Consider the following 27720-nt stretch of genomic DNA (forward strand, 5'->3'; position numbering starts at 1 on the left):
TTCCTACCTGGCTATTTCTGCCAGGTACTGTTTACCTGTACCCCTCTAGGGCACGTTTTTTACATGGTATCTTGTATGGATATGCTTTGCTTCCACTATTTTCTAAATGACAGCTCATTTTTTTCTTACTGGGTATTTCTCTCTCTAGGAGACAATTTAAATAGTCATGTGTTTAATCAGTGTGTTAAAAAAAAGAATATTGATTCTTGCTCGTCTCTAGGTATTTTTTTCTTGTGAGGGAGTTCATACTGATAATGTAATCAATTAATATTCTCTCTTTCAGGTTTAACAGATGAAAAAGTGAAGGCGTATCTTTCTCTTCACCCCCAGGTACTGGATGAGTTTGTGTCAGAAAGTGTAAGTGCGGAAACTGTGGAAAAATGGCTAAAAAGGAAAAATAACAGACAAGAAGGTAAGTCCTTTTCATTTGCAATTAATAGTTAGTTTTGAACAACTCAGTTATTTTTAGATTTAGAAAGGAAACCTAGTTTTGGTAAAACTTGACTGTTATAATTTTTATATTTAGGTTCCACAATTTTTTTAAAGGCAAAAAACCCCCCTTTTTTTATATTTTCAGCCTTTTGGTATTTCTATTTTGAATTATTTTGGTATTCATTTTGGAAGTTTAGTTTACCCATTTTAAGTTGCAAATACTGTTCTGTCAATCTGCAATGTCTGTTTTGAGAACATAACTTGGACTTGGATCTAAAATTGATAAGTGTATAAATTGATAAAATTATGCAGGATGTGCAGGATGTAAGTCTCAGTAAATTACTGGATATACCATCTCAAAGTTTACTACTTGCAACATATATTAAGTCAATTTTAGTTTGGAATATTCACACAGAGGTTATAAACCAGTGTGTTGAAATCTAGAGGTGTTTCTGTTGGGTTGCTTTAGATAAAAGACCTCACTAAACAGACCCAGAAGACATTTTTATAAGTCAGCTTGTATTGACAACATCTGTAAATTTTGTAATGACCTTAAATTTTGTGAGATTGTGTACAAACATAAAATTCATGCAGTGCTAACAATGATTTGAAATGTACCAGGTAAAATGCAAAAGAGGAAATTACAAAGGTGAGGGAAGAAACCCTGATTTTGCTTTGAATGTGAATTATTTTGTGGCTGACTTCTAAGGTGCTTGAGGTTTAAGTTCTGGTGATACTTCTCATTTTAAAAAGAGGGGCTAGGATGTGGGCAAGGGATAGAATCATATTGAGCCAGATTTCTGGTGGTGATGACTATATCTGATATTAAGGTGGCAGTAAATTGTTGTTGATTTAAAGAGATTACCTAGTGGAAGAAGTATATAGCAATAGACTGCCAGTTTACTGTATCTTTGTAGTTTACATACTACAGCACTGCAGGATGCTTATTGTTATAATCCACAAAAGCAATCAGAAAATCAGTGTTATGAATCAAGGGAATAAGTTGTGACAATGCTTTTTGTAAACAGAAGATTAAAAAAAAATGTTTTAGTGTTACCAGAAATTCATATTATTTATTTTTAAGAACTATGTTCATTTAAAAATTATGATTTTTCTCTAAGACACTTGAAATTGCCATAAGAAATCATTTCTGTGTGTTTATAGTCTGAGTCAAGGATCTGGATGCTAAAACCGAATGAATGCTTCGGATGCTTTTCATTTTCAATATTCTTATATTGCTAAGTGGAATTTACTAGTTCCTTTGTTGCTCAAGGTTTCCAGTTTTTGGGGAGGAGGGGAGAAAGGTGTGAACTGAAGATACATTTTTGTGGAAGTCCTAATGAAACTTTTTGAACCAACTGCAAAACCAAAGTAACTGCTGACCATTGTCTCAGTGAAGTTTGAACATGAATAGCTGCAACAGTGTGATTTGTCTGTTTTTTTTCTTAGACTTTAAAACTCGTATATTATGGCTAATTCTCCCTAAACTTGTATTAAAACTGTCAAGCAATAGTTGTGCTATCATTATCATTCAGCTTCATATCTGATATCATCAAATGAATCTTTCTGCCTTCCTGCTACTTCCCTTTTGCTGACAGTGATCTTTAAGGTGGCCCTATTTGTTACATTACGGGCAGTTATGCAGATGTGACTTCCTTAGTGTTGGATTTTAGATAAAAATGATTAGAACCAGATTTAAAACTACACTTGCCAAGTCAAAAAGAATAATTTGAATGCATTTTGTTTATAGAATGAAACAGATACTGATGAGCCTTCTCTGTGGTTTTCTTCTAGAAAGATAAAGTCTATAGCCATATAAAATCTCTCTGATAAGAAAACAGCCTAATTTTTCAGAATGCAACATTTTTAGAAAAGAAATTTGCTAGATGATTTACTCAGTTTATGTTATGTATGTACAAATTCTACTACCTGAGTTATGGTGGCACTGAGAAATGAGGAGGAGAGGATGGAACTGAATCTTTTGGTATCAGCATGGATGTGTGGTGACTTAAAATGACTAAGTAGCCTCAGTAACTTTACATCAGTAGAGGTATAATTTTCCCTCTATCCTCTTGCTTTAGTGTAGTCTACTTTATGAATGTTCACATCATGTAATGTGATACAGACAAAAAAGTAAGCTTTGTTTTTATTAGAAAGTTGCCAGGCAGGCAAAATGCTTTTTTGAGGTCTCTGGCGTAGTGTCTGTACTCTTACACGTTGGTGACGCAGAACAGTCATTAACCTATATGCAGAAATTGTGTCCTGCCTGATTTACAGACATCCAGCTGTGTGTACTCTTCAGCCAGAAGTCAATGGGCCTGCAGCCAGGGTAGTTTATCTGAATTTCATTAGCATGAGCATGAACTGAAATGTCCGATTTGGACTTAAGTGAACCAAAATTTATCCGTGACAGAGATTCACTGAATTAATTACTTTAGATGGATCTTTTTTTTTAACCTAAAATATTAAAAAGGAAGGAAATCAGTAAATACCGTACTGTTTAAGGTGTAGCTATGTCCCAAAACATAATGAGTTGTGTATGACAAATCTTGTATCTATCACAGTAAATGTTATATTGAAAGTTGCTCACAACAGTTTGGTAGTGATGGTGATCTACCTGCCATTATACGATACATTTTTCTTTACCCTCTTTTTATTTTTATTTTTCTTTTTCATGGTATATTGGAGAAAACCTGCAAGGGTGCCAATGGGAAGGAATGCTGCCTGATATTTGGGTATTCACTGCAACTTTTTGAACTCTGACTATTATCTACCGATAAAATACATGCTCAAAACACACCCAGGCCTTGTGTTGTTGCACACAGCATTTCCAAACGATTCTATTTGTAATAAACAAACACTTGAGTTTTAATTTTTTTCTATCCAGATAATGGCTGAATTAATCTTCCAGAAGAACTTTTCTTTTCCAGATGCCTAGATATAATACTCATAGAACTCACAAGACTTCTTCCATTGTCCCCTTCCACACCATTCAAGGAAAAGTAACAGATGATTGTAGCAAGAGCCATAATATTTTGGAAGCTTTAGGCTCTGCTGCTGGATAGATCCTCATCTCCCAACAAATTTCTCAGAAAAATATTTATGAATTCCAGTCTTAATTATGTTATTTGAAGCTTCGCTGCCCCAACACTAAGAGACTAAGCACATACATTATAAGTCAGATGTGCATCTTTTACACTGCTGATACTGAATTTCATAGATGTCTTTCCTAATCTTTTTAAAGACCTTTTTTTATAGGAAGAAAAAGGAAACTGTACAGAATTTGAAAGCTGCCTATCACTTAACAAAATTATTACTTCCCAGGGCCCTCACGTTCATCAAAGTGCATGATCATGTGCTTAATTAATGCTGTATATGGACACATTAACAGCTTTATACATTATTTTCTTCCAGCAATACTTGCCCAAAACAGGAAAGCTATGTATAGTGGGAACTTAAGGTGCTTTGCTACCATACAAATGCTGTTGTTAGGTAATTCATAAATACAATTTAAAAGAAGAATTAAATAGAAAATAGTACATTCAGTACAGGGTACAACACGGATTATATTCAGAAGTTACTGTCTATTAAGTGCAGTGGACTAACTGCATTTCCAGGAAGCTGAAATTTCATAATTGATCTGAAAAAAAAAAAAGAAAAAAGTGAAGAAATTAGAAATTGCTTGCTTAATATGATATTATTATGATATTGCTGTAATTTTTATTTGGGTTGTATAAACCCTCAAGGAGATACTGTTTTTCCTAGGCTTTGAAACACATTAAGATTAATTTTCTTAGGATAAGCCTAAGGTATTGCCATTCTGCTATTAATATTATCTTTTATGGACTTCATAATGTAATACTCTGCTGTAACCTGCTGTACATTCAAGAGAATGTATTATGTAATGTGACAAAAATATTTAGCATTTTCTGATATGTCCTTACATGAGTTGTTTAAACAGAAACATAAAATGGCTTTTTAAGTAATTTCACATATATTCATTTTTCTGGACTGTTTTTTCCTGCTATGCTTTCCTGTATCCAGGGTTCCAGTTAGTGCTAAATAAATGCTATTTGATAGCTATGATGTTGATAAGATGGAAATGATTAAATGAGTGTATTCGGTTGTTTCAGTTAAAGGACATTTGTGAACATTCAAAGTAATTTTTCTTTTTTATTTATCATTGCACAATAAATTCACTTATAGTTTTATGCTATTACTGTAAGCAGTCTGCCTGACTGCTTTATAAAGGGTAGTTTTTCATTAGTCATTTAAATTCATGATTTTCTCATGGTGTATAAATCTCATTCTTATGGTGTTTCTTCTGAAGCAACTGTTTGTCGATTCAGAATTCAGATTAAGTCTTGATTCTGTTCTCTATTTAGCTCAGCAAATTCACTTTTCACCCTTTTCCCCGTTCCTTTCTATGTGCCCTAGAAGTGGACAAAGATGACAGTCAGATATGGTGCATTTGGTAGAGGACTGGAATCAGTTATCTCTGAATATGCTCCTTCCTATCATTTGAAAACTCTGTAGAGTACTTCTCTAGAGTAGCTTTCAGTGAGCTAATTGAGTATAGAAAGGATAGAGCTCTGTGCAGGTTTCTTTTTCTTACTTTATAGTATGTGCTGAGTTGAAGGTTTTGGTGACTGAGCTAGTTTATTTAAGACTGATCCATTCTGTGATCTTTAGACACAGAAGCCTTTTTTTTAGTCCGTTTTTCTTAACTGGAGAAGGAACTGGAGGATTAGGATCTCTGGCAAGAGACTTTGTCATACCCAGACTTTGAAACTATATATAAAGAGAGAATTTGTTTACTAGTCCCTTTAGACTAATACTAAAAGAAAAATTGTACTAGGCTGCATCGCTGACATATAAAAAAATAAAAGTTCTGTACAGAAAATGGTTTATTTTCTGGTGTTGCAGTTCCAGGTTTTAAGGTATCAGCATAATGGGCTTTAAAGTTCGCTTAAAGTCCTTGAGAGGCAAAATAGTGAGTTTTGGAGAGATATTGATATGTGGCTCTATTTAGGGAGCAAGTCTGTACTTAAATATTTATAGTTAAGCAATACTGAAGTACAAATTTCTACATTAGATCATATTTATTCTATTATTTACTCTTTTAATTATGTTATTCATTCTGGCTTTTAAAAGATGGTGTGTAGAGAAACATTATTTGCACTTTGCCTAAAGTTGTTAAATATAAGAAAGGATGAATAACATGCATTTCCATAAGCAGGGATAGAGTATATGAAAAGATATATGAAGGCAGGACATATGTCAGTATATGTATTCTAAATATATGTCATCTTGCTGCCAGAATTAAAAAGAAAAAAAAAAAGGAGCCTAGGCTTGATTTGTTAGTTTTTGAGGACTGTGCATTTCCACACTGACTAAGCAGAGATACCTGTTTGCTAGTGCAGGGTAAGAGCTGTAGCACTGTAGATGAGGCATACTCAGAATCTGGAGACTATCACTCCACAGCTTACTGCAATTCTGACGTATCCCCCACCCAGGCAAGAGGAACTGATTTGGCAGCATGTTAATGACCTCCTTGATTTATAATTAGGCTGTCTTAATATTTCATTGATGCTGCAGACATGCTGTTTCATTCTGATGCATTCCTACTGTGCTTATGTTTGTGACATCCAACAGGCAACAAATACATGCCAAAAAGCAAGAGTGATTGTGGGAATTATTTGGGCATTGCTGACTTTGCAACATTGGCACCAAAGCAGTAGTTCTTAATGCTTCTTATTAGCAAACCCCAGTATTTACATACTTTGATACCTTTCTAGGATTTTTTTTTTCTCAAAATAAGACAGAAAGGATGAATCCTCCAATTCCATTCTCTCCAGTACAAGTGAAATAATTGGTTGCCCTGTTCTTACTCTTCCTTCAGTGTCACTAATGGTCAGTTAGGGACAAGATGTTGGTCTAGGTGGTCTTGCGGGTCTGAACCAAGGTAACTGGTATGATACTCACAGTATCATACTCAGATTCCGGGATAACATCTAGACTGATAAAAGTTGCCTCTATTGTACATGTTTTTCTCAGAAAAGTTGCAATAATATCTGGGAACTGGGTAGATCCCGTTTCTCTGTGTATTTGCTGTAGTCCTCACTTACACAGAGATAAAACCAATTCAGAGACTTTTGTATGGAATAGTTTACAGGTTGCCATTTTTCATGTGTCTAGAAAGTTTATATTAGTGTACAAGTATTTCAGAGGCAGACAGTTGAAGTGAAGGCAATTCCCAGTGCTGTGGTGGAACTCTACATACTCCAGATAAGGAAAATGGCATACATTTGTCACAGGAACAGAAAAATTGTGAAGAAGATTTCTGGGGAGACTGTTGTATTTTAGCATTGTTTTTAAAAATTGTTTTATTGCTGCATCATTTCCTGAAACAGTTGGTATGATTGTCTGAGATGAAATGGTTTCTTTCCTGTGTGACCACTTCAATGGGTTTTTTTAATTGTTTTCTCTGAGTTAATCAGAAGAGAACCAGCTTAGAGGTGGGTTCGTTTAGGCTGTGAAAATATTAAGAAGGAGTTAGTGAAAAAGTTTTTCCTTGTTATGTTGTCAGTGTGTTCCTTTGGACAGAAAAAAAAAAGGCTAATGGAAAGGATCTATAGGTCAGATAGATCAGGAATTATTTAATGTACTGATAGTACAGAAATATTGAGCAGTGGTCTCTTGGTAGATAATACTGAGGTCCTGAGTGGTAATGCTGTTTTCTGTTCAGTGTGTCTTGATGTTGAAGCAGTTACTGATTTTATTCTTTATTATTTGAACGGCTATCACTAGCAAACTCCAAACAAGTGCCAAAATTAACTTGGTACATTGTTTTCTTCTAATTTGCCAAAGAATGTGAGATTTATTGTCTGATTTCTTTTTTTTTTTTTTTTTGAGTGGGTTAGGTGAAGGAGGTGATTTTTCTATTTTTCTGGAGCTCTCCTGCATATTTAGAATTGTTTAGATGGTCAGAGATTTGCAGAGGGTAATCCTTTAATGACGAGATGTTTGGCCTTAGGAAGTAGACGTCATGGCTTGGTCTGAGTTCCCTTTTGAACTAATTGTGTTAATCACATTATATCTAGAGCAATTATTCTCAACCTGTACTTAAACTAATGTTTGTTGTGTCTTTGTTAGACTTGAATTAGGAGTGTTTATGTTTTTTTTTGTCTACTCAAAAATACTGCTGCTTATTTGTAAGCCTTGCTTCACAGAATCATTTTCTGACCAGTACTTCTAGCTATATTAGAAAATAAACTGACTTTGATTTTTGTCGTTTCTCAATCTTTCTAGGATTTAGGATATGGAGCTCCTTTTAGTGTCTTACTGAGGAACAGGTTTCCCAGTTTTCTTATTGTTTCTCTTCAGTTTACATTTTGAACCTTTCCAGATTATCAATATCTTCTGTAAAGTATGGGCAGTATAGGAGTGATACTGTTACAATAATGGGTTCATTAGTGTTGTACGCAAAACAAAGCCATTTTACTCCTGTGTGAGACAGTACTCCTTAATGTTGTCTGGCCTTGATGCTCTTTGTTTTCAGATTATTTCTCTCCTGTACATGGATTTTGTTTTAGAGTAAAAACCAAGCAAGCAAAAGGAAAAAAAATCTCACTAATTGGTGGAGGAGCTCCATTCCGATGACATATGTGAAGACTGTATACCCACGTAGCTAACACTTTTTAATAATAATTATTTATGACAATGTCAGCTAACCTGTTTTACCTGCATTGAAATGGAGTAGGAACATTCCCTGTAAGCTGAGAAAGCAATAAGTAACAAGGGAATAGTCATTAACTTTTATGGGACAGTAGCTTTTTAATCCAAGTATAGAAGTATTAAGTTGAGAAATGTTGGCTAAACAAGGTCTGAAATCAGACATTGACCAATAAGGATAAAATGACAAAATGTAAAATAACTATAGATGTCAGGTTTGTTTGTTCTGTCCATTAAATTAGACTTGCATCGTTGAGGAAAAGAAGGTATGTGGTTATGCAGTGTAACAGTCTGTTACACTACATGTGCACAAAGAAAGGATATGCCATATTTATTCATGGATATTCTGTATGGAAGTAGTGAAAACTCAATTCAGTAAAGTTCTTGATACTTTATCCATATGTAATATATCTGCAAAAATTCTGCCATCTCTTTTATCTCACAGGAAGTACAGGAAGCCCTGAGGATGAGTGAAAATTCATCTTTACTGTGGAGATGGCTAGTTGGGTACAAATGATAATGCCATATTTTGTAAATGGATGATTTTATGTTTCTGGGGTAGAAACAATTAATATTTGTCTTAACCTCATATTGGCTATTAGTGAAGATTTTCAGCAGAAATTTTACTTCTGAAACTGCTCTGTTGTCTTAAGACTTTGAAATCAGATTGTACACACAGAACAGTAAAGTACAGGCATAGTATGGGCTTAATGAAGACTAAAAATTTTCAGTGTGTTATCCTGTGATGATTTAGCTAATAATGATGGTAATTCAGTTACTTTATCCTTTAAAGTAGCTATGATTAGATAGAATTTTAGACTAGTCGTCCTGTGTTTGTCTATCAGATCAGATTTAGTGCAACTGATTCAAAAAGTGTACTTTTCCTGGTGAGTCATAGATACTCCCTTTATTTGTCCTAGTGGTCATTGGTAGACCAAGTGCTTTGAAGAGGTAGCTTTGTCCAAAAATTAATTCTTCATACTGTGCATGGTGAAATAACTCCTGTCAGTAAACTTTCAACTGGACTATAGTAAACTTTTTTTTTTTTGCATGTTCTATGAGTGCATGTTAAATTACATTCCCACTTCATTCAGCAAGAGGAAGGCCTACTCATGACTTCATTCTCATTGGTTTACTTCTATACATTCATTAATTTATTGCTTCAGGTGACGATACCTGTTTAAATATGTTATAGGAGAGATACATATATTGCACATAAATGAGCGCTGTTACCTCTGTGTAGCTGACATAGGCTTTTGCTGATGGAAGATTCATGTCACAAATAGTAGTCAAGTATGTAGAAGATGTTATTAAAAATGTAGGTGGAAATTGTTTGGTTCAAAGCGTCTACTCAAGTTTCAGACAATAAAAAAAAGCAACGACAAAAACCCCCAGAAAACTTTGAGATGAACCTTTTTCAATGGTCTTCAAAGATACATGTTTGGAGAAAAAACCCTCCTATAGATTACTAAGTTGCTAAGAACTGGGAAGTAAACCATGGGAATTCCTAGATAATCTTCACTACAGAGGACTTTAGTAGTCTGAGAGGGATTTTTATTTTCATAAGCTGTCTGAAAAAATGGATGCATACTAGGATGATAACATTTCAGATATCCTGAAAATTAAAACCAGATGTATAGAGACACAAAAGAATCTCATAAAGTGTCAGATAAAAATGTTTTTTGACAGATCCTTGCCTCTTGCCATGCCAGGCCTAGTTGCATGGCATGTCCCATCTGCAAGGCTAAACTGCTTTTTCTTCCCTCCTGAATATGATGTTGCATCCAGATTATCACCTGGAGTGGTCCTGGACATCTGATTCCAAATATTGTTTTGGGAAAGTGCAAATTGGCAAGATCCAAGCCATAATGAGGTTGCAAACAGTTAATCAGGTACTGGTGATGTTCAAGCCCTAATACCTCCATTACTTTAGGCCTAGCCTGAATTAGTTAAGGTAGCTTGGGGAACGATGCTAGGAATACAATGGAAAAATTAGCCGTTAGAGTCTGGGAACAGATAGAGAGTTCAGCCAAATACAAGTGAACAGGAACTATCATTAAGTCCTTGCAGAAATCTGCGATTAATTTGAAGTTCAGATGCTCTATACAGGTAATGTCACCTCCTCAGGATACACAGAACAGCAAAGATGACCAGATGTGTAGATGTCTCTAATCTGTATTTCTGCAAGTTCAAAAAACAAGCAAGAGAGGAAGTATTTTTTTAACATTGAGATAGTTTTGTGGATACAATATGAGACAGGCTAACAGTTCCCTCAGCACAGCTGAGGGGGGCAATGAACTGTTTGACTAGCAGCATGTGAGGGTTGGAGGAATCACTTTACTGGACTTTATCAATGGCAAATATACTTGGATAATAGGACATTGAGTTTAATTATATTTAATTAGTTTAATCATTTAGACAATTTGAGCAAAAATGTGTGACTATCAATTACAGAACAGGAGGAGATTGTATATTGAAGTTTTCTCTGGGTCTGAAGGGAATGGACCTTTTTTTCCCTGTGGAACACTTCAAGCTCTGGTGTTAGGAGGTTTGGCGGGAAACTATAATGGGTTATAAAACCAGTGCCTGTTGGTGTTGAGCCAATGACAAGTATAAATTTTATTTATACTTTAAGCATCAGAACTGAAAAGCAAAAAATAATCAAATAATTAAAGAATAATATTTTCTCAACAGTATTGTTCAGTTTCCATTCTTTATCAATTCCATGAAGACATTTACATCTACTGAACTAAGTATATGGCATTTGAGGATGCTCATTCACTATTCGTAGATCTTATGCTCTTTTGTAACGGATTTGTTGTTGTGGTGGAGGGAGGTTGCCAAGGTCTGAATTTCTTGCACTGGCTAGTGCATTTAGTTCAATTCTGCCACAAAAAAGAGCCCCAATTCTGGTAGCATTGCTAACTCTTTATAAGGCCAGTCTTGCTTATTATCTTTTCACTATTATGAATTTTATGATGCTGCTACCAAATAGAGGTGGATTTTTCATTCTGTAAAAGACCTGAGCTGTACTAATTTTATAATTTTGACTGTCATGATGAAGACAGTTGACAGATTTACCTTTTCCATAACAGAAGGACACCCTGCAAAATGACTTGACTACAGATTTGAAACAACAGGATGCCCTTTTTCACATAACCCATGCCTAAATTACGAACCAATTAACATAATATATTTGAGATGTTAAAAATGTAAATGGGTTCAAAAAGTGATTAGACACGTTCCAAAGAAGAAATACATCATCAAGAGCTGTTACATACTATGATCCTGTTTCAGCCTCCAGCTGAGAAAATTCATAAGCATCTGATTGCTCTGAGGACATACTGGAGTAAGTATATTCTGTACATCTGTAGTCTTGTGTTCTCTCTCCTTTTCATATAGTGTAATTTCTTCAAACTCTTTTCCTGTTTTATTTCTAAATGAACTGTTACTAGCCATTGTCATAGACTATGAACTTGAGTAGATGGACATTTTAGTTTAGCAGAATAGGGTCATTGTTCTCTGTCATTATGCTTCTGCTGCCTCTCTGGGATTTATATACCATCCATTGTAAGAATTGTGAGTCAAATTGTCTTAATAACACATTTGAATATTCTGGAAAAGAAACTCTGTTTTTATATTATAACACGTTCATTGATCTTCTTAGTTAAGCTGCAGGAAATCCCTTCAGTTATGACAATAAGGCATCTTTCAAAATACTTAGGGACTGCACCTTATTCCGACTTTTATTGCTTGGCTGCAGAACTGAGCTAAATTATTTTATTCCTTCTTCCAACCTGCAGTATGCAGATACCCATAAGTGGTGATCTTCTTTGACTTCTTTGACTTCTTTGAAAAAGAGGTTTGTCTAGTTGAAATTGCTGAGTAACAGTGATTAATAGCATAACTTTCTGTGTTTTTTTTAAATGCAAAGCTATAATCTTATGTGTGTTGAATTGGTTGTTCAGGCAAAAGGGAGCTCTTTTACAAGGTACTTGGTCCTCGTCCTAAAGCGATGGTTTCATTTCATTTGTCATTAAGTATGGAGAGTGAAAGGTAAAGAGAAAAGAGATGGTTGTGTTGATGAGCAACAAGGGTTCGGAAATTAATAAGACACAATTCAATAACAGGTGTGGGAGGAGGAATGTTGGTGAGATTTTGAAGGATTTATAGCTGTTGGGTGTAACTGACATTAGGTTTTGGGAACTGGGGTGGGGAAGTGACAACAGACTGGTTACAGTTGTACTAATTCAATCCAAGTGGGTTCGTTGTGAACTCTTGGAAATATCTTCATGAAGTGCATCAGGTATTTGTACAGCAATAAAGAGATGTTTATTCTGGGGGTCTTGCTGGGCAGTGATTTTGGATTTACAGTGAACACTTATGGAGGTTTATCAAAACAACTTTTTAAGTTACTAACTACACAGTGACCCTTCTTTTTGAATTAGAGTTGTCATGACCCACCTAGTGAATGCCTCTGTAGGACAGGAGGTTACTTCACATGAAGTTTTCAATTACTGGAATGTGCTTTTTTTGGATTGTATAACCTGGGAAACCATGTCATTGTGACACCTGCTGGTTTATCATCATGTTTATATTTCATGGTCTAGCATATGAATATGCTTGAGGGATAATCTGAATTCTCCCTATTATCTGTTACCTTTCTTAAACAAACTTTTAGTTTTAAAGATGATAGTTTGTTTTTGCAGACATGAACTATTACCAGGTTGCCTTTTCCAACTGTTCTCTGGCCAAAATAATTTTTATAGAAAATAACTACTGTCCTCCCCTCTGCTGGTATGATTGTGTTCCTCAAAAAAATTTACTTCTAAGTAGTTATGAAGGACAATAAATCTCCGATACATTTCAATATTTGGGCTACCTATTGTAGCAGCCAACTATATACACCTGGTACAGTGAATATATGTATACATTCCAGTACAGAGATAATGGCACCATATAATATAGGAAAAGGGTATTACAAATATTTTCTCAAGTTACGTTTTTTTTGAGTTTTTTCCTCAAAAATTCTTTGTTGCCCTTATTAGTAACAGTTATCAAATTTTGAATCAATGCGGTTTGTACAGGTGTGGAAACAATTAAGACTCTTCAAAATTTCCAATAGATGGCATAGAACAGTATTGTAGAGTCACAAAAATATAGAAAATCTCAGAAATATGTTATCTGTTATGATCCAGTCCAGCATCTTTTACTGACTGTTTTCAGAGCTAAACATTCATGAATGGACTACTGGACCATGATGGCAGTTTTGCGCTTCACAAATAGGTCTTTAGGATTTGAGCATGGATATATTCAAATATTGGAATGCATGCTACAACTGTATCTTTCCTCACAGGCAGATTTATTTAAGCATTGTCAAGTCTGGCCCTTGATGTATGGACATAAATGAGATGCTTTTAAACACACTTGGAAGAAATTAGCCAAACCTATGCTTTTTTTCAGGATGGTGTAGGTTATTTGATTCTTTTCTTTGTAGTGTGATGGTGGCAATGATGATTCTGTTCACAAATGTGGTTGACTTGTCATCATTCAGAACTTGCCATTTGTTAGTTTATATAGCTGTCCATCAGCTAATAATCTGGAGGTGCTTCTGGAGCACTTCTAGGAAAAATTCTCTCCTCTTCCCTCCTCTCCCCTTCCTCTCTCCTCTCTCTTTCCTTTTTCCTTTGTAAATCTAGTTAAAGGGAAAGAAGATATTTGCTTTAGCTTTTCTTCATTCTTAATAAATGGGCATAAAATTTTGGATAAATGTATCTCAGTACTCGGGTATTATACTTTTTTTCCTTTATTTTTGTGATGAATATTAAAATAAAGACTTATTTCAAATAACACAATATTTTCTATGGAAGTTTTCTCAACTGCAGAATTTATTAGTTGAGTTTTTGAAGAGCACTCTCTTCTACAGACTGTTAAGAAATTATTAGCTTTTTCTGAGCAATTATCTCTATGTAGATCTTCTCGTCAGGCATAGAAATCAACACTTGGTTAGGTCAGCATCATCTAATTTGTATTTGTACCTTGTTTACCTTTTGATAACTAGGCAAAATAAAGCCTGGTGGTACTTAATTTTCTTTACCTCCCTAGGCTTGTTGTTTTTTAGGTATATATTAATATATTTCTTAGTTTTAAGATCATTGGGAGATATGCAGTTTTAGTAGGTTTTCATTCCAAGATCTTCCATTTCTTTTTATATGTCACAGTGGTGGAATGATTTCCCTTGGTCTTAAGGTTCTCTCTCTTGTAATATGTCCAAACCCCTCAGACACAGTTGTCTGTCTTTCAGGACTCTTTCTGAAGATGGATTTTCTTAAACATACAGAAACAGAAACCTCTTTTAGGTTTTCACCAGTAGTTAGGTGAAATTTGTCTCAGAGCTAGGCAGTCAGAGGCTTTCTGACATCATTTAATAAAAGTTTGGGGAGTTCTGACTCCACTTTTACCTCTTAGAAAAAAGTCTTTAATAAGGCCTGCTGTCATTACAATTTACATATCCTTGAGGCTTCATCTGTGCTTCTCAAAAGTTTAAGGAAAACCTTTGCTGTGGTGACAAGGACACACATTTTCATAAGGAGAATAAAGTAAAAGAAGGGCAGGCATTTCTTCATTCTTACCAGGGCCTCTTTTGTGATATTTCTATCAGATATCACCTTGGGTTTTGCAAATGTTTTTAAAACATGTCCAGGATCCAAACCTGGAGGAGGAATCAGTGGAAATTGGCTTGGTAACTCTTTTGTTTACTTGAGGAAACAGATTAGGAATCTAAAGAAGAGTATTGAATTTCAGTTCTGACCTTTCAGTAATCCTGTTATCATCTCAGTCTGACTTCTGTTTTGAAAATACCTCAGATTAGTTGGAAGAGAGCTTGTATTTAACTAAATGTATTTCATTTGACACCTTTAATCTTTGCAAATTTTCCTTTCAGTGGTTGCACAAAGTGGATATTGAATTCCAAATACTGGTATCCATATAGAATATAGACAGGAAAAAAATCACATAGCTCCAGTCCATTTCATTAATTCTAATAGAAAAGTCTAAATTAATGCAAAAGCAGAATATATTTTTTCATAGAAAAGATATCTGGAATTCCTTACCAGTTGAAATACTGCAGGAAAATACATGCTGAACAGTGGTGCTTTTCTTTGTGTTGCTGATACAAAACTCTTGTTGTTTTGCTCCTAGAACCCATCTAAAGATGAAGTTCAAGTGACTTTGGCGGAAAAGATATTGTATGCAAAGAATAGTTATGTTTAAAAAATTATCACTACCGAAGTATTTACTCCTGCTGTTCATACAGAACTCATATCCGAAGAACCCTCCTAGATTGTTTACAGATCCTCACCTTATTGAGTCCTTGAACGAATTCAGAATCTTACAAATTTTTCACTACTGAGATTAGTGGTAAAATTACTGCTCTAAAGATTAGTGTGTTGAAGATATTGTGGCAAAATACATGAAAAACTGAGCTGCTCTGTCAGTAGAGAAGCTTAGAAAACAGCTTACCTGCTTATCCCACCCATGCTTTTTGTAAACATCCTTGACTGTGTTACCAGTAAAGATAGGAATATGAAGCCAGTTTATCTAGTGGTTTCTTTCTTTCCCCTATGTACTTAAACTGGAGCCCTTTGGGGAAGCACAGGACAGATGAGAAAAGGACAAAAACAGGGGGAGTACATACACTTGGACTACAAAAAGGACAAGTGGGTTGTATAATCTACTGCTGATGGCAGGCTGAGAGACTCACCCTGTTCAACTAATTAGGACCCCATGCATTCAAACACATATGTAGTATTTGTTCTTTTCCATTTTCTTGATGATTTTCATTTCCATCAGATAGGATGCTACAGAGCCTGGGTTTCTTTGGGCTTAAAGAAAACATATTTTCAAGAATATAACAATTTGCAATTTAAGTAGTAAGCCCTACTTATATTAATATTAGCTGACAACTTAAACCGGCGACCTAGAGTTTCTAAAAGAATGCATGGAGTTATATGCTTGTTTTAAGTTTATGGAAAATCCTTTTTTATGTCTAATTAAAGAACACTTGCTAAATGATGTGTGGAACAAGAGATAAGTCTAGTGAATGATAGTATTTCAAACCAGAACATTTAAAGCACTTAATAAGGATTTTTTGCTTGTTTTGATGAGTACTAAATGATCAAACCTTAAACAACCTCCCAATATTTTGCCAAAATGAATGTGTATTTGGGGACAGAACCCAGTCTTCACCACATGGCTGACTGCCAAGACTTTCTGCTGGAAAGCCAGCCATTATTTTCTACTTACTACTGCACAGTAGGATGCATCCACCTATTTACAGCATTGAGCCATAGCTTTTTATTTTACTGTTATCTTTTGTATTAGATATTCATGAGAATAAATTTTCTCTAGCCATGTAGGTCATATTTCTCCCAAGAGAAAACTGAAACATAATAGATGCATTTCTTTCCTAAAGCGTCTTCAAAAAAATTGTAGTTTGTAGCAGGGATTTTTCTTGGAACTCAACACATTTTTATGCTGTCATTGATATTGTAGGCACACGTTATCCAATTTCATTGCCGTACTACAGTAGGCAAGCAAACAAAAGTAAATTAGGGGGTAGGTTTGCATTCCTCCAGTATATCTGGAGTTTTAATGGAAAAAGAAAGTATTAAAGGTAATAATACATTGTAAATCAGTAATAATTGGAATCACAGGCATCTTTCAGAATGAAGTTAGGGAATCTGTCATTGTGCTGTGAAAGCAAGTTTCTCTCCAGGTTTGTTTTCTTCTTGAAATTTGTCTCAGTAATTCAAAACCAGGAAACTAACAATAATTTTCAATCTTAATCCCCTCCCTCCTTAACTGTTCCTAAAATCTTCTCATCTAAGGATGCTAAATCTTTTAAATGTAGGATGGACCAAAAGAAAAGGTATACTCAGTGGTATGAGTGGTATGTTTGTCTTGACTGTTGAAAGTGTTTCAAGATTTGAAGAGAATAGTGTGAGTTCTTACATAAACCTTTCTCTGCATGCTGTACAGCTATCTAAAACATATTAAAACTTCTTATTCATTCCAGTACTACACTAAAGGAAACTAATAAATAAAAATGAATGTTGATGTAGATCATCATATGCTTTGAATGGAAGAACCTGTTGAATCTAAACACCTCTGCAACTGTTAGGTTTCACTAAGAGAATGTGTCTCTGTCTCCACCCTGAAGGAAGCCATAATTGTGTTTTATTTTATTAAATATTAAACTGTTACATACGAAGGAACTTGTTATGCTCAAAAAAATAATTAGCAATCATCTTAGCAAAGAGAATTTTCAGTGCCTCCCTAGCAATCTTCAGAATCTCAGGCTCTTTTAGTCTGCACCAACTAGTCTTAAATAACCCAGTCACTAAGAAACTGAGATGCCAGTGGGTCCTGCGTGCGGTATTTGTTTGGCCAGAACCTTCTTGTTCTCAGGAAATATCTCTGTGGTCAAACTAAACCTGCACTGCCTGCCCTCATCTTCTGTCTCTGGGTGTGTATATCCAGCCTTTGCCATGCATTGGTCATTTGCCTACGTAATTGTAGATTATATCTGCAATTCACTGAGTTGCTGCAGCTGTAGACTGCCACAGGACAGTGGGGAGAGTGCAGAGGTGGCAGTTTTGGCTTAAATTGGTTTCTGCTGGTGTGGACCTGCACCTTACCATTCTTTTCTATATAGGTTCATCTCTTCAGGAAGAAAGAGTTTCAAATATTCTAATCTGAGATTGTATAAATGGTAGCTAATTAAGTCATAGACACACATCTATAAAATACTGTAAAAGGTTTGCATAATAGAGTCATAGAACAGTTTGGGTTGGAGTGACCTTAAAGATCACCTGGTTCCAACTCCCTGCCATGGGCAGGGACACCTTCCACTAGACCAGGTTGCTCAGAGCTCTATCCAACATGACCTTGAACACTTCCAGGAATGTGACATCTACAGCTTCTCTGGGTAACCTGTTCCAGCACCTCACCACCTCCACAGTAAAGAATTTCTTCCTAATATCTAATCTAAATCTACTCTCTTTCAGTTTGAAGCTATTTCCCCCTTGTCTTGTCATTACATGCTCTTGTAAATAGCCTCTCTCTGTCTTTCTCGCAGGCTTCCTTTGGGTACTGGAAGGCTCACCCCAAAGCCTTCTGTTTTACAGGCTGAAAAATCATGATTCTCTTAACCTTTTCTCATATGAAATGTGATACATCCCTCTAATCAACCTGGTGGCTCTCCTCTGGACTGACTCCAACAGGTCGATGTCCTCCTGTGCTAATGGATCCATCAAAAGGAAAAGTGCCACACAAGTCTTTAAACTCTGGGAAAAAACACATGCTTTGAAATAGTACACATCCTTCTTTGAATCGATTTCCATGTAGGTATCAAAGTGAGGACTTTCCAAGAATGACTGTTAGGCTGGATAAAATGTGCTCAGGGAGGACAGGGTGCTTAAAGGAGTTAAATGTTGTCACAGATTGTACTGATGAAAGTTGCAGAGAGAAGTGGTGTACATTTGAATAAATCAGCACATATGGGAACTGATGTATATTAGTTTGGAGTGAACACTGGAATTTCAGTGTGTTAGCTATCTCTTTTTATAGTAAATCCATTTTGGCATATTTTTAAGGTGACAGGAATTTACATCTTTTTCAAGTAAATTAGAATACAAAGAGACACCACTTTACCAGGTTGAGAAAGACAATAGAAAGAGGAAGGCAACCAATTACAAATCAGTGATTTCAAAGTGAATTCAGTGTAGGCTCATAATTCAAGATGGTGAAGAGAAGAGTAAATAAAGCATCTCAGGTATCAAATAAGCAAGCCAGTCTGGCACAGCATTTAAAAGCACTGACGTGTGCTAGATGCATTTGGCTGACCTTTTGTTTATTTTCTGAGAACATCACCTCAGAGAATAAGACTTACATTTCTGTGTGGATTATTTCTAGAGCAATTTCATTGTTACTTATTGTAAATCATAGTATGAATTTTATACACATTTATACATTTAAAGAAAAGTAATTGTTACAGGTATTTTCCCTCTCAGCTGTCTTAGAGACTGTTGAACTTGAAGCCCTTTTTATAGAATTCAGGCTCAGAATGCATGGAGTAACTTGGAAGTGACCCTGGAAAATAAATTACTATTTTATAGAGTTTTTTATACATTTGTGTTGTTTTGTTTCATTTAACATTATTGTTTTTATAGACTAACTCATAAATGTGATTTTATAACCCTTATTTGTACTTTTATGCTATTTTGAATCCAACAGATTTATTTGCAATATTACTGGGGTTTTTTTGTATAGTTAGTGTTGTCTAATGAACTTATAAATACTTCATTCTACTAGAATTTTAATAATGCCATCTGTTCACTTGATGGAAAATGGCAAAGCGTATTGAAGCAACTACCTTTTTATTCTTGACAGCTGTATTTTTAAAGCTTAAGACTTAAGTTTCCAGGGTTTTTTCATTAACAGTGGCAATGAACAATATTACAAACAAAAGGAATTATTTTTTTTTGCAAATCTTACTTTGTGATTTGCATGTATGATTTTTGCGGTTTGGTTTTTTGATCTGTAATAAGCACTATTATTTTTTTCTTTTTACTGGAACTTGTTCTCTACCATGGCAGAAAGTAAAGTAATCCTAGAGAGGTAAAGTACATCAGTAGAGTACATCACCATTAGTAGCATCTGATGTCTTTGTCCGAGCTGCTTGCTCATCCTAGCATCTCTGTCCCTCTCTCTCTGTATATCCTCCTTTTAAAACTCTGTTTTGAAGCTCTTTTCTTTGGCTCTTCTTTCCACTTTCAGTCTTGCTTTATTTAATTGTGTTAACATTTAACCACGAGCTTATTATGTAGTTATGAGGCTGTTCTCTTTGTTGTACTGTTTTGTGGTTTAATCTCACTCCTGCAATTATTTGCCGAAACAAGTGGCCTGATGTCTAGAAATGGTCAGATACCCTAGCAGCTCCTGAATGAATTAGTCCTGCATGTAAAAATCAGATGGCCTTATATGTATGCCTGAGTAGATGTGAGACCCAAATGGATTAACTAACACAGCTCCAGTGTTCCTTAACTAGGTAGATGCAGAATGTAAAGAAGTGTCTAAGGAGCAGTTGTCACGGGGAGGTTTTTCCAAATTTCCCTTCCAGGCAGTTATATGACACTTGCTTATGTAAGAAATTCATGTTGGTGTTGACAGAACTCTGTGGCAGGCCTGATGAAGGAAGTTGGGAAGAATGATGCTGCAACTGACAAATTATGAGATTCCTCCATCGTGACTGTTTCAAAACTATTTTGAAGGCATGGTGAGAAAGGACTTAGATTATGAATTACCCTTTTTATATTTGCAGGAATAGATTTCTCGCTTGGTTGCCTGCTCTCAGTATGTGATCATTAGTAGTTCTCTTAGATTGACAATTTGGGAGATAGACACAGCTCCTTATCCCAGCAGGTGGCAACTTCAGCCGTGCTGAAGAGGTACAGTTGGCTCTGGTTCCCTTTATTCCACCAACAGAAGTGGTGCTTCCACTTTCTCTTACTGCTGTGTTAGATGTAGTTTATTAGCTTCCCAGCTGATTTCTTTATATATTTTCTGAGTTCTTATTAGTATTTCAATTAATTTACCATCTGCATAGGATTTTGTTAGTTAAATTAAAAAAAAAGCACATGGAAGTAATTTTGTCTTGCATGAACACATCCAGTTCTTCATTTACTCTAAACTTGTACATCTGAATGTGCGGTTTACTTTTGGGCATTTCTACATTTTTTTTCATTTTCCCTTGATATCTATCTGTCAGGTGGACTGTTAGCATAGAATACCTTCTGAAATTGCCAGTGTAATCTCTTCTCTGTATGGCTGTGTCTGAGGCACATTTGCGTTGAAACCTCTAAAGATGGGACGATTTCTGTCACCAAGTCTTTCTCATGTTCCTAATTAAGATGCTGTGATTCACCTCCCTTGCTTATGGTTGAGTGTTTCAAGCAGCTAGATTCTTATGATGGGATGACTACCTGTGTCTGATAGTACAGCCAGTCCTCTGTTCAAAGCCGGTGTCAAAATTTCTATACTAAAAGTTGATATGCAGTAGATTCATTGGCATAGTGGAGCATGAGGATGTGCTGGTAGGTATACTCAAAAATGCGAAAATAATCAGTCCACTGAGGACTGAGTCCTGTCTTTCGATTTTTGTAGCATCTCTTGGGGAACCACTCTGTATAAAAGGACTGAGTAATCTTGGTGCTGATGTGTCAAGCTATTTAATGGCAATAATTCCTGATGCATGTGGACTGTTAGCTGGCATGACTTTTAATGTGTTCTGGTGCTGAAGTGTCTGATGTTGGCTGTCACAATATTCTTCAAGGTTTACACAAGACCAATCAGAGGTATATAAACAGAGCTTCATTGGGAACATTCTTGTTTTCAGCCAAGGACAACTTGTATTTGTCACACTTTTATCTAGTTTTTTTAGTAAGCTCGCTGTTAAATAACCTTCATCAATTATTTCACATACTGCAGAGCCTTAATATCAAGTTATAGGATCACAAGTTGCTGGGTCCCCACAACTTAGTGAATTACCATTCTAAGTTCAGCAGTGGTAAATCAACATGCCTACTCATCGTTGGGGTATTTAACATCCTTTCGTTTCTAGGAATTGGGTACCAGACTTGTTTGGAGATTTTTTTTAAATCATAGTGCATGTATCCCTGCCTGAAAACTTTTCTAAGTCTGGCCTAGCATTTTTAATACTGCACCTGCTATTAGGGAGAGTTAAAATTTGGCACTTGTTGAAATGTCAGTATAGGAATACTGAACTCCACAACATCTTGGATTTTTTTGTTGTTATTGTACAACAGCCAAAAAGATTTTTTTATTACTTTTTTCCTGTATAATTCTTGTGGATTATAGTTACCTGTCATTATAAAATCATTTTAGACTAAAACTGAGTAGTTCAGAAATTCAGAAGGTGCTGTCATTATCTTTCATAGAGAACTGTCTATAATTTTGTAGTTACATATTCTGTTCCTTTCCACTCACTGAAGTTATAATTTTATTTTTTTTGACAGTCTTCTCATTGCAAGCAAAATGTTTTACTCACAGTCCAACTACTCATAAGTAGTAAATAGTTCAATCTTTTCTTAATTTCAATCTGTTCATCATGTTAGTGTAACATGTCATTTTTCAAAGACTCCAAAATCCTGAATTATCTGCACATCATTATTCTGTAACATTCAACACAGTCACTGAGAGCTTGATTATGATTACTAAAAAATCAGCTGAAATATCCTGAAAGCAAAAAGGCTTAATTTGTAAATTTTATTCTGTCACTTTTTCTTCTTCATCTTGATTATTTTTGGCATTTTCTCAGTTTCTGTTTTCAGTCTTCTGAATAAAGTAAATAAAATACATCTCTAATACAAATGTATGCATATTGTAGTGACAATACAGTTTCTTCAGAGGGATTGAAATGATTCCCCTGACGTAAATATGTTTCACACTGGATCACTGCACCCTCCCATGTGGTAACCTATCATCTCAAGCTCTAATGATCCCTTACCCCTGTTGACGTTAGCAAACTTTTCCTTTGGGGTGTTTTCTTTTGTTTCTTTTGTCAGCTGGTCTAAAGAGAAGAAAACTGCTCAGTACTGATTTTTCTGCAAGATTTTGAGGATTTTACTGCTAAGTGCAATAACATGACATTTGTTTTCAATGTAGTCAGAGGTGCAGAAAGAAGAAAATCAGGTGGGCTGTAAAGCTTCTTGTACTAATTTCGATTCTCTGTAGCAGATAAACAATGGAATCTGAAAATTTTTAACAACTTCTAAAGAGTCTTATAGCTTCCAATTTTATTACATGGATATGTAAACTTTCCATGTTTCTATACAAAAAGAGGTGAGAATATAGTAATCAAAAAGATAGGGATGAGAACAAAATAGAAATAATTAAAGGCAAAAAGTTTACTAAAAACATTGGTATCCGATGCTCTATTTCTACAGGGTAAGTGAAAGATTACATTTTTCCCAACATGTGTAAGATTATTATTTCTTGCTGTCACTGAGTCATATGCAGTATTTCCTCCCCCAGAAGCTGACAACCTGCTGAAAGTTCTTGGCCTGTTTGGGCCTAAAAACCTTTGAAGCCTTACTCCGTGCCAGGGGTGGGAACTTCATGTCACTGAGCTCTGTGATCCCATCCCTTGACTCACTGGGCTTACAGTAGAATGTGGGCTGTATATGGATGCTGGGGAAGGAGGAGGAAGTGCCTTTCCTTAAAATTCTTCAGGCAGTTTATCAGTTGTGAAGGGGTATTCCTGGACTAGGAATAAACAAGCCAAACCCAAGAGGCCCAGCAGGGTCTAGAAAGTATGCATGTCTTTAAAACATACAAATGTCTTGCAGTGGACAAGATCCAAGGGGTCTTCCCAGGTTATTGGAGCTTTGTAGGACCTGCTTCAAGTCATGTTATGTTCTAATCATCTCCTTCAGCCCTGAATCACTGTACATAACAGAAATGCCATGACATTTAATACATAAAAGCATTTCTGGTTTCCAATGCATGCTGTAGCAGTTCTATTGATTTTAATGGAGTTGCTTAAGGTATATGTCTGAGTAGTATTTGAGCCAACAGAGATGTAATTTTTCTCTTCTCAGTGAAAACAGCTGCTGAACACAATAAAACTTCAAATTTTGTGCAGTATATTTGAAAGACATTTAAAAGTGAAGGAACAGCTCCATTCAAAAGTGAGAGGACAGATAGTACTCCAAAGCTAATGCTGTTTCTTAGATACATCGATTGCAGTAAACGTTAAGGATACCTTATACTTGGCAACCAGAAGGATTCTGGAACAGAAAAAAATAAGGAGAAAATCAAGTTTTGTTTTAAAAGAGTAATATTGAAATCGTGTTACTACTGGATGAGAGACTTCCTTCACCAAACGTGTTTGCAAGACCTGTAATTAATTTTAAAGAAAGCTACCAATAACAGTGCACTGAATGCCAAACAGAAATGCATATCAGAAAAGTGGTAGATGTAGGCAAAAAGGTATAGCTGTAAACTGGTCATATGAAAAAATGCTAAATTGTTATACATGCTCTTCAGCCCATTGTCTTGTGGCTGCATTCTGGCAATAAACAATGGTGATTGCACCTCGTTGACTGATAAGATAGATGAGCTAATATGTTTAATGCTCTCATCACTCAGCAGTGGTGTTGAATAGGATATGAAGTAATAGGTGAATTACCATATAAAACACAATCATAATCTTTCTTGGTATTTAACTACACAGAACAAAGTGTAAGCCTAAGACCAGGGAGAAAGTGCAATACTGTTTTTCCAAAAGAGTTCCTGTGATAAAGCTAATTGGGCATTCAAATTGTTGCTTCCTTGGTAAATGCATCAAAATATCATGTCTGAGATGTTAAAACTTGCTTTGTGTTAAAGTTGTCTTTGTGACTACTCTGGCTTAGCATCTTGGAATTGTCAAAAGTTCATTTGCCTTTGTTTTGTTTTGTTTTTTAAAATGCATGCATAGAAATGCAAGTATGCAATGAGTTTTTTTTAATGTGCAAAATACAATCTGGGTTTTCTTTTTTATATTAAATGAATAACTGTGCAATTTAACACCCCTTCACACACACCCCAACAGAAAGAACCTCAAACCAAACTAAACCTGACCCCATTTATACTGTGCCAAGTGACAAACTTCTGTGAATTTTTTTTCTGTCTGTTCCATTTCTTCTTTTCTGCTTCTTCCTATCTTGACTTGGTTTAGTATGGAAGCTTTCCCAGATGGATACTGTCTTTAATTACCATACTGATTATTATGAATATCTGTAGTGTACTATGCAGTTGTTAATTAGAATTGTGTAAGTAGTAAAGTAGAATTGTACAGATAGTAAAACTGAGGTATTAAAGTATGTTAAATTGTAATTTTGTTCTTAAACCACAACTCTTATCATGGAACTCCCCTCATTCTTCATTGCCTCTTCCTGATGCTTTGATCTCTGAAGAGAGCTTTTAAATAGTAATGTTTGCAAAGTTGTCAAGATACAGGTGTAACTTTATTTTTGTGGTCTGAGATAGTTACCTGGTTTTGAAAGTTTAGAAAGTGAACCATTTCTTGCACATTTAGTGGATTGAACCAGATCACTGTGGAATGGAATAACATCATTGCTGGTGCAGTAGTTTTGGTATGCAAACTTAGTGTATGGAGATAATAGAACATGCCAAGTTGAAATGTAGTCCTGTTCCCTGCAGTTTCCCGTTTTTCCAGTTGTGGTATCAGTGTGTGTTTATGCTCAAATTACCAGGACATTAAAACAATGGGGTTTATAGCAGGGTGTTCTGCTAGATTAGTGATGCATGCCTAGTGCTTCTGGAAGACACCTCTTGCTCAAGTTATGTGCTCCCTTGAGTTACCACCATCACTCTGCTGTTGGCTACCTACCTCTGTGTGCATCAAGCCACACTGAGAATCACTGTGTTAATAATACAGCTTGCAACAGCCTTGACTGAGCCATATAGCCAAGTTAATGTATGTGTGTATAGTGATTTCTTTCCAAGAATTCATCCCTTTATTTTTGAAACTATTAAGAACAATGTCAGTATATTTAGAGGGCCAGAACTAAATAATATATGTTTCTTCTACTAGTCTGTGTTAGTAATGATATCAGCTATCCCCCAAAATTAGCGTGTGAATGGCAATATACTACCAACAAACAGGATTGAGAGAGTGACACTTATTCATGTATCATGGTTGATTGTATTTGATGTCTAAAGAAAAAGTGAACTCCAACTGAAAATTTCTAGTGTCTGGAGATTTTTTATGGTTTCGTTCACAAACACTTGCTTTCTCCCAGGTGTTTATTTCCATCCCTGTAGACACTAATATGACACTTTCTCTTATCTGACTGTTTTCCCATGCAACATGCCATCATAAATGAGGACCTTTATATTCAAGCACATAATTTTTCTGTGAGATTTGGTTATATAGTAAGCTGCTATTTATCAATGTACTTAATATCTATGAATTTATTTTAATGGCTAATCTGTTTCTTTAAAAGCTTCATATTTTACAGGGATGGAACTTGATTTACAATCAAGAGATTGTACCTTTTAAACAAACTGAATTCATGGCTTTTAAATAAACAGGAGTATGCAAATTGAGGGTATTTTTCATAAATCCCCTCTTGCTTTCATATATTACCTAATCCTATACCTTGGCTATAATTTGTGGGAAAAGCTGCTATTCCAATGATTTTCCCTCTATTTAGCACACAGAAAGTAAGTTGTAAGGGAAGTATCATACTCTGTGCCATGGGTGCTAGCACTGAGGTGTGCATGCATCCAATCGCTCAGTGTGTACCTTGGCCTTAAAGACTGAACCTCCAGGAAGGCAATTTGATTCACTCCAGGTTCATGGGATCATGTTTCTTCCTTTGCTCTTGGGGACAAAAAAAAGGTATGCTGTTTAGGCCTTTGGTTTCTTCTAATATGAAAAATTACTTTCTAGATCATTGTGTAGTAATATAACTTGTATCTAGATGGATTAACACAATATTTGATACTTTTTTCCCCCTTCTCCGCCTCAACTTTTGCTTTCCTTCTTCCCCTAAAAAAATCTTCCATTTTTCCCACCAGTTCATTTTCTCTGAATTGCAAATCTCATCTGTGGAGTTCTAATACCAAACTTCATAAACACTGTGTTTATCTTTCTTCTGAAAAAACAGCACTGAATTTTTTTTATGGTAGCTCAAATAGAGGTTATGTAGACTTTTATACTGTGTAGTAAGTCTTAGATTTAGTGCATTTAATCTGTCCTCTGTCTATTGTTGGAAATTGTAGTGGCAGTTATGTCTTGCAATGGTGTGACAGCCATAGAATTGTGATGGTATCATTTATATTAGATATATTACAATAAATTGATTTTGTTCCAGTAGAGGGAGATTACTAGAAATGCTGGTGACTGAGGTTTAATAACAAGCCAAACATAATCTAATACCCCTCTTACCTTGGAAAAATGTGAGGAAGAAAACCCCATCCTTTAAACAGAAAAGTATCACCACTGATTCAAGAAATGTTTGATGCATTGGTTACTGAAAACTGAGAGTTTTCTCTCACTCCAGGGAAAGTGTCATGTCATCACTCTATTTTCTATTGTTCACATTTTCTGTCCCTCAGTGTCAGCAATCAGGTAGTGGGGAGATGGATTTTGAGTCTAGCTTTGGCTGTTCTTGTAATTGATATGTAGATTTGGTTCTTTCAGGAAGATAACATCACTGAATGTGGCAGAGTATGTGCTGCACCTTGCACTGCAAGCAACAGAACTACCTTAAATAGCTCAATTAAGTTTACATCTCTGTTCTGTGTGTGTAAATTACTGGTAGATCATTTGACTGATGTTAAGAGGAGACTAATTTTTCCTCATGGGTTTGAAATACATTGTTTTTCTTGGCATCACTCAATTTTGAGGAGACATCTGTATTACTATAGAGAGTTCTTTCATCAGAAATTATATACTAAGTG

The 27720-nt window shown here is 35.5% G+C and overlaps 1 protein-coding gene across 3 annotated transcripts in view; it reads left to right on the top strand.

The window, feature by feature from the left end:
* The window catches only part of PDE10A (phosphodiesterase 10A), a 350481-nt gene that overhangs the window by 252081 nt on the left and 70680 nt on the right, over positions 1 to 27720 (top strand). For all 3 annotated transcript variants that reach the window (XM_064648955.1, XM_064648954.1, XM_064648956.1), the window contains exon 2: positions 284 to 412. In XM_064648955.1, the coding sequence (XP_064505025.1) occupies positions 284 to 412 (129 nt within the window). The remainder of the gene's footprint in view (positions 1 to 283; positions 413 to 27720) is intronic.

The sequence above is a fragment of the Pseudopipra pipra genome, chromosome 3, assembly GCF_036250125.1.
Source record: "Pseudopipra pipra isolate bDixPip1 chromosome 3, bDixPip1.hap1, whole genome shotgun sequence".
NCBI classification, from domain to species: domain Eukaryota; kingdom Metazoa; phylum Chordata; class Aves; order Passeriformes; family Pipridae; genus Pseudopipra; species Pseudopipra pipra.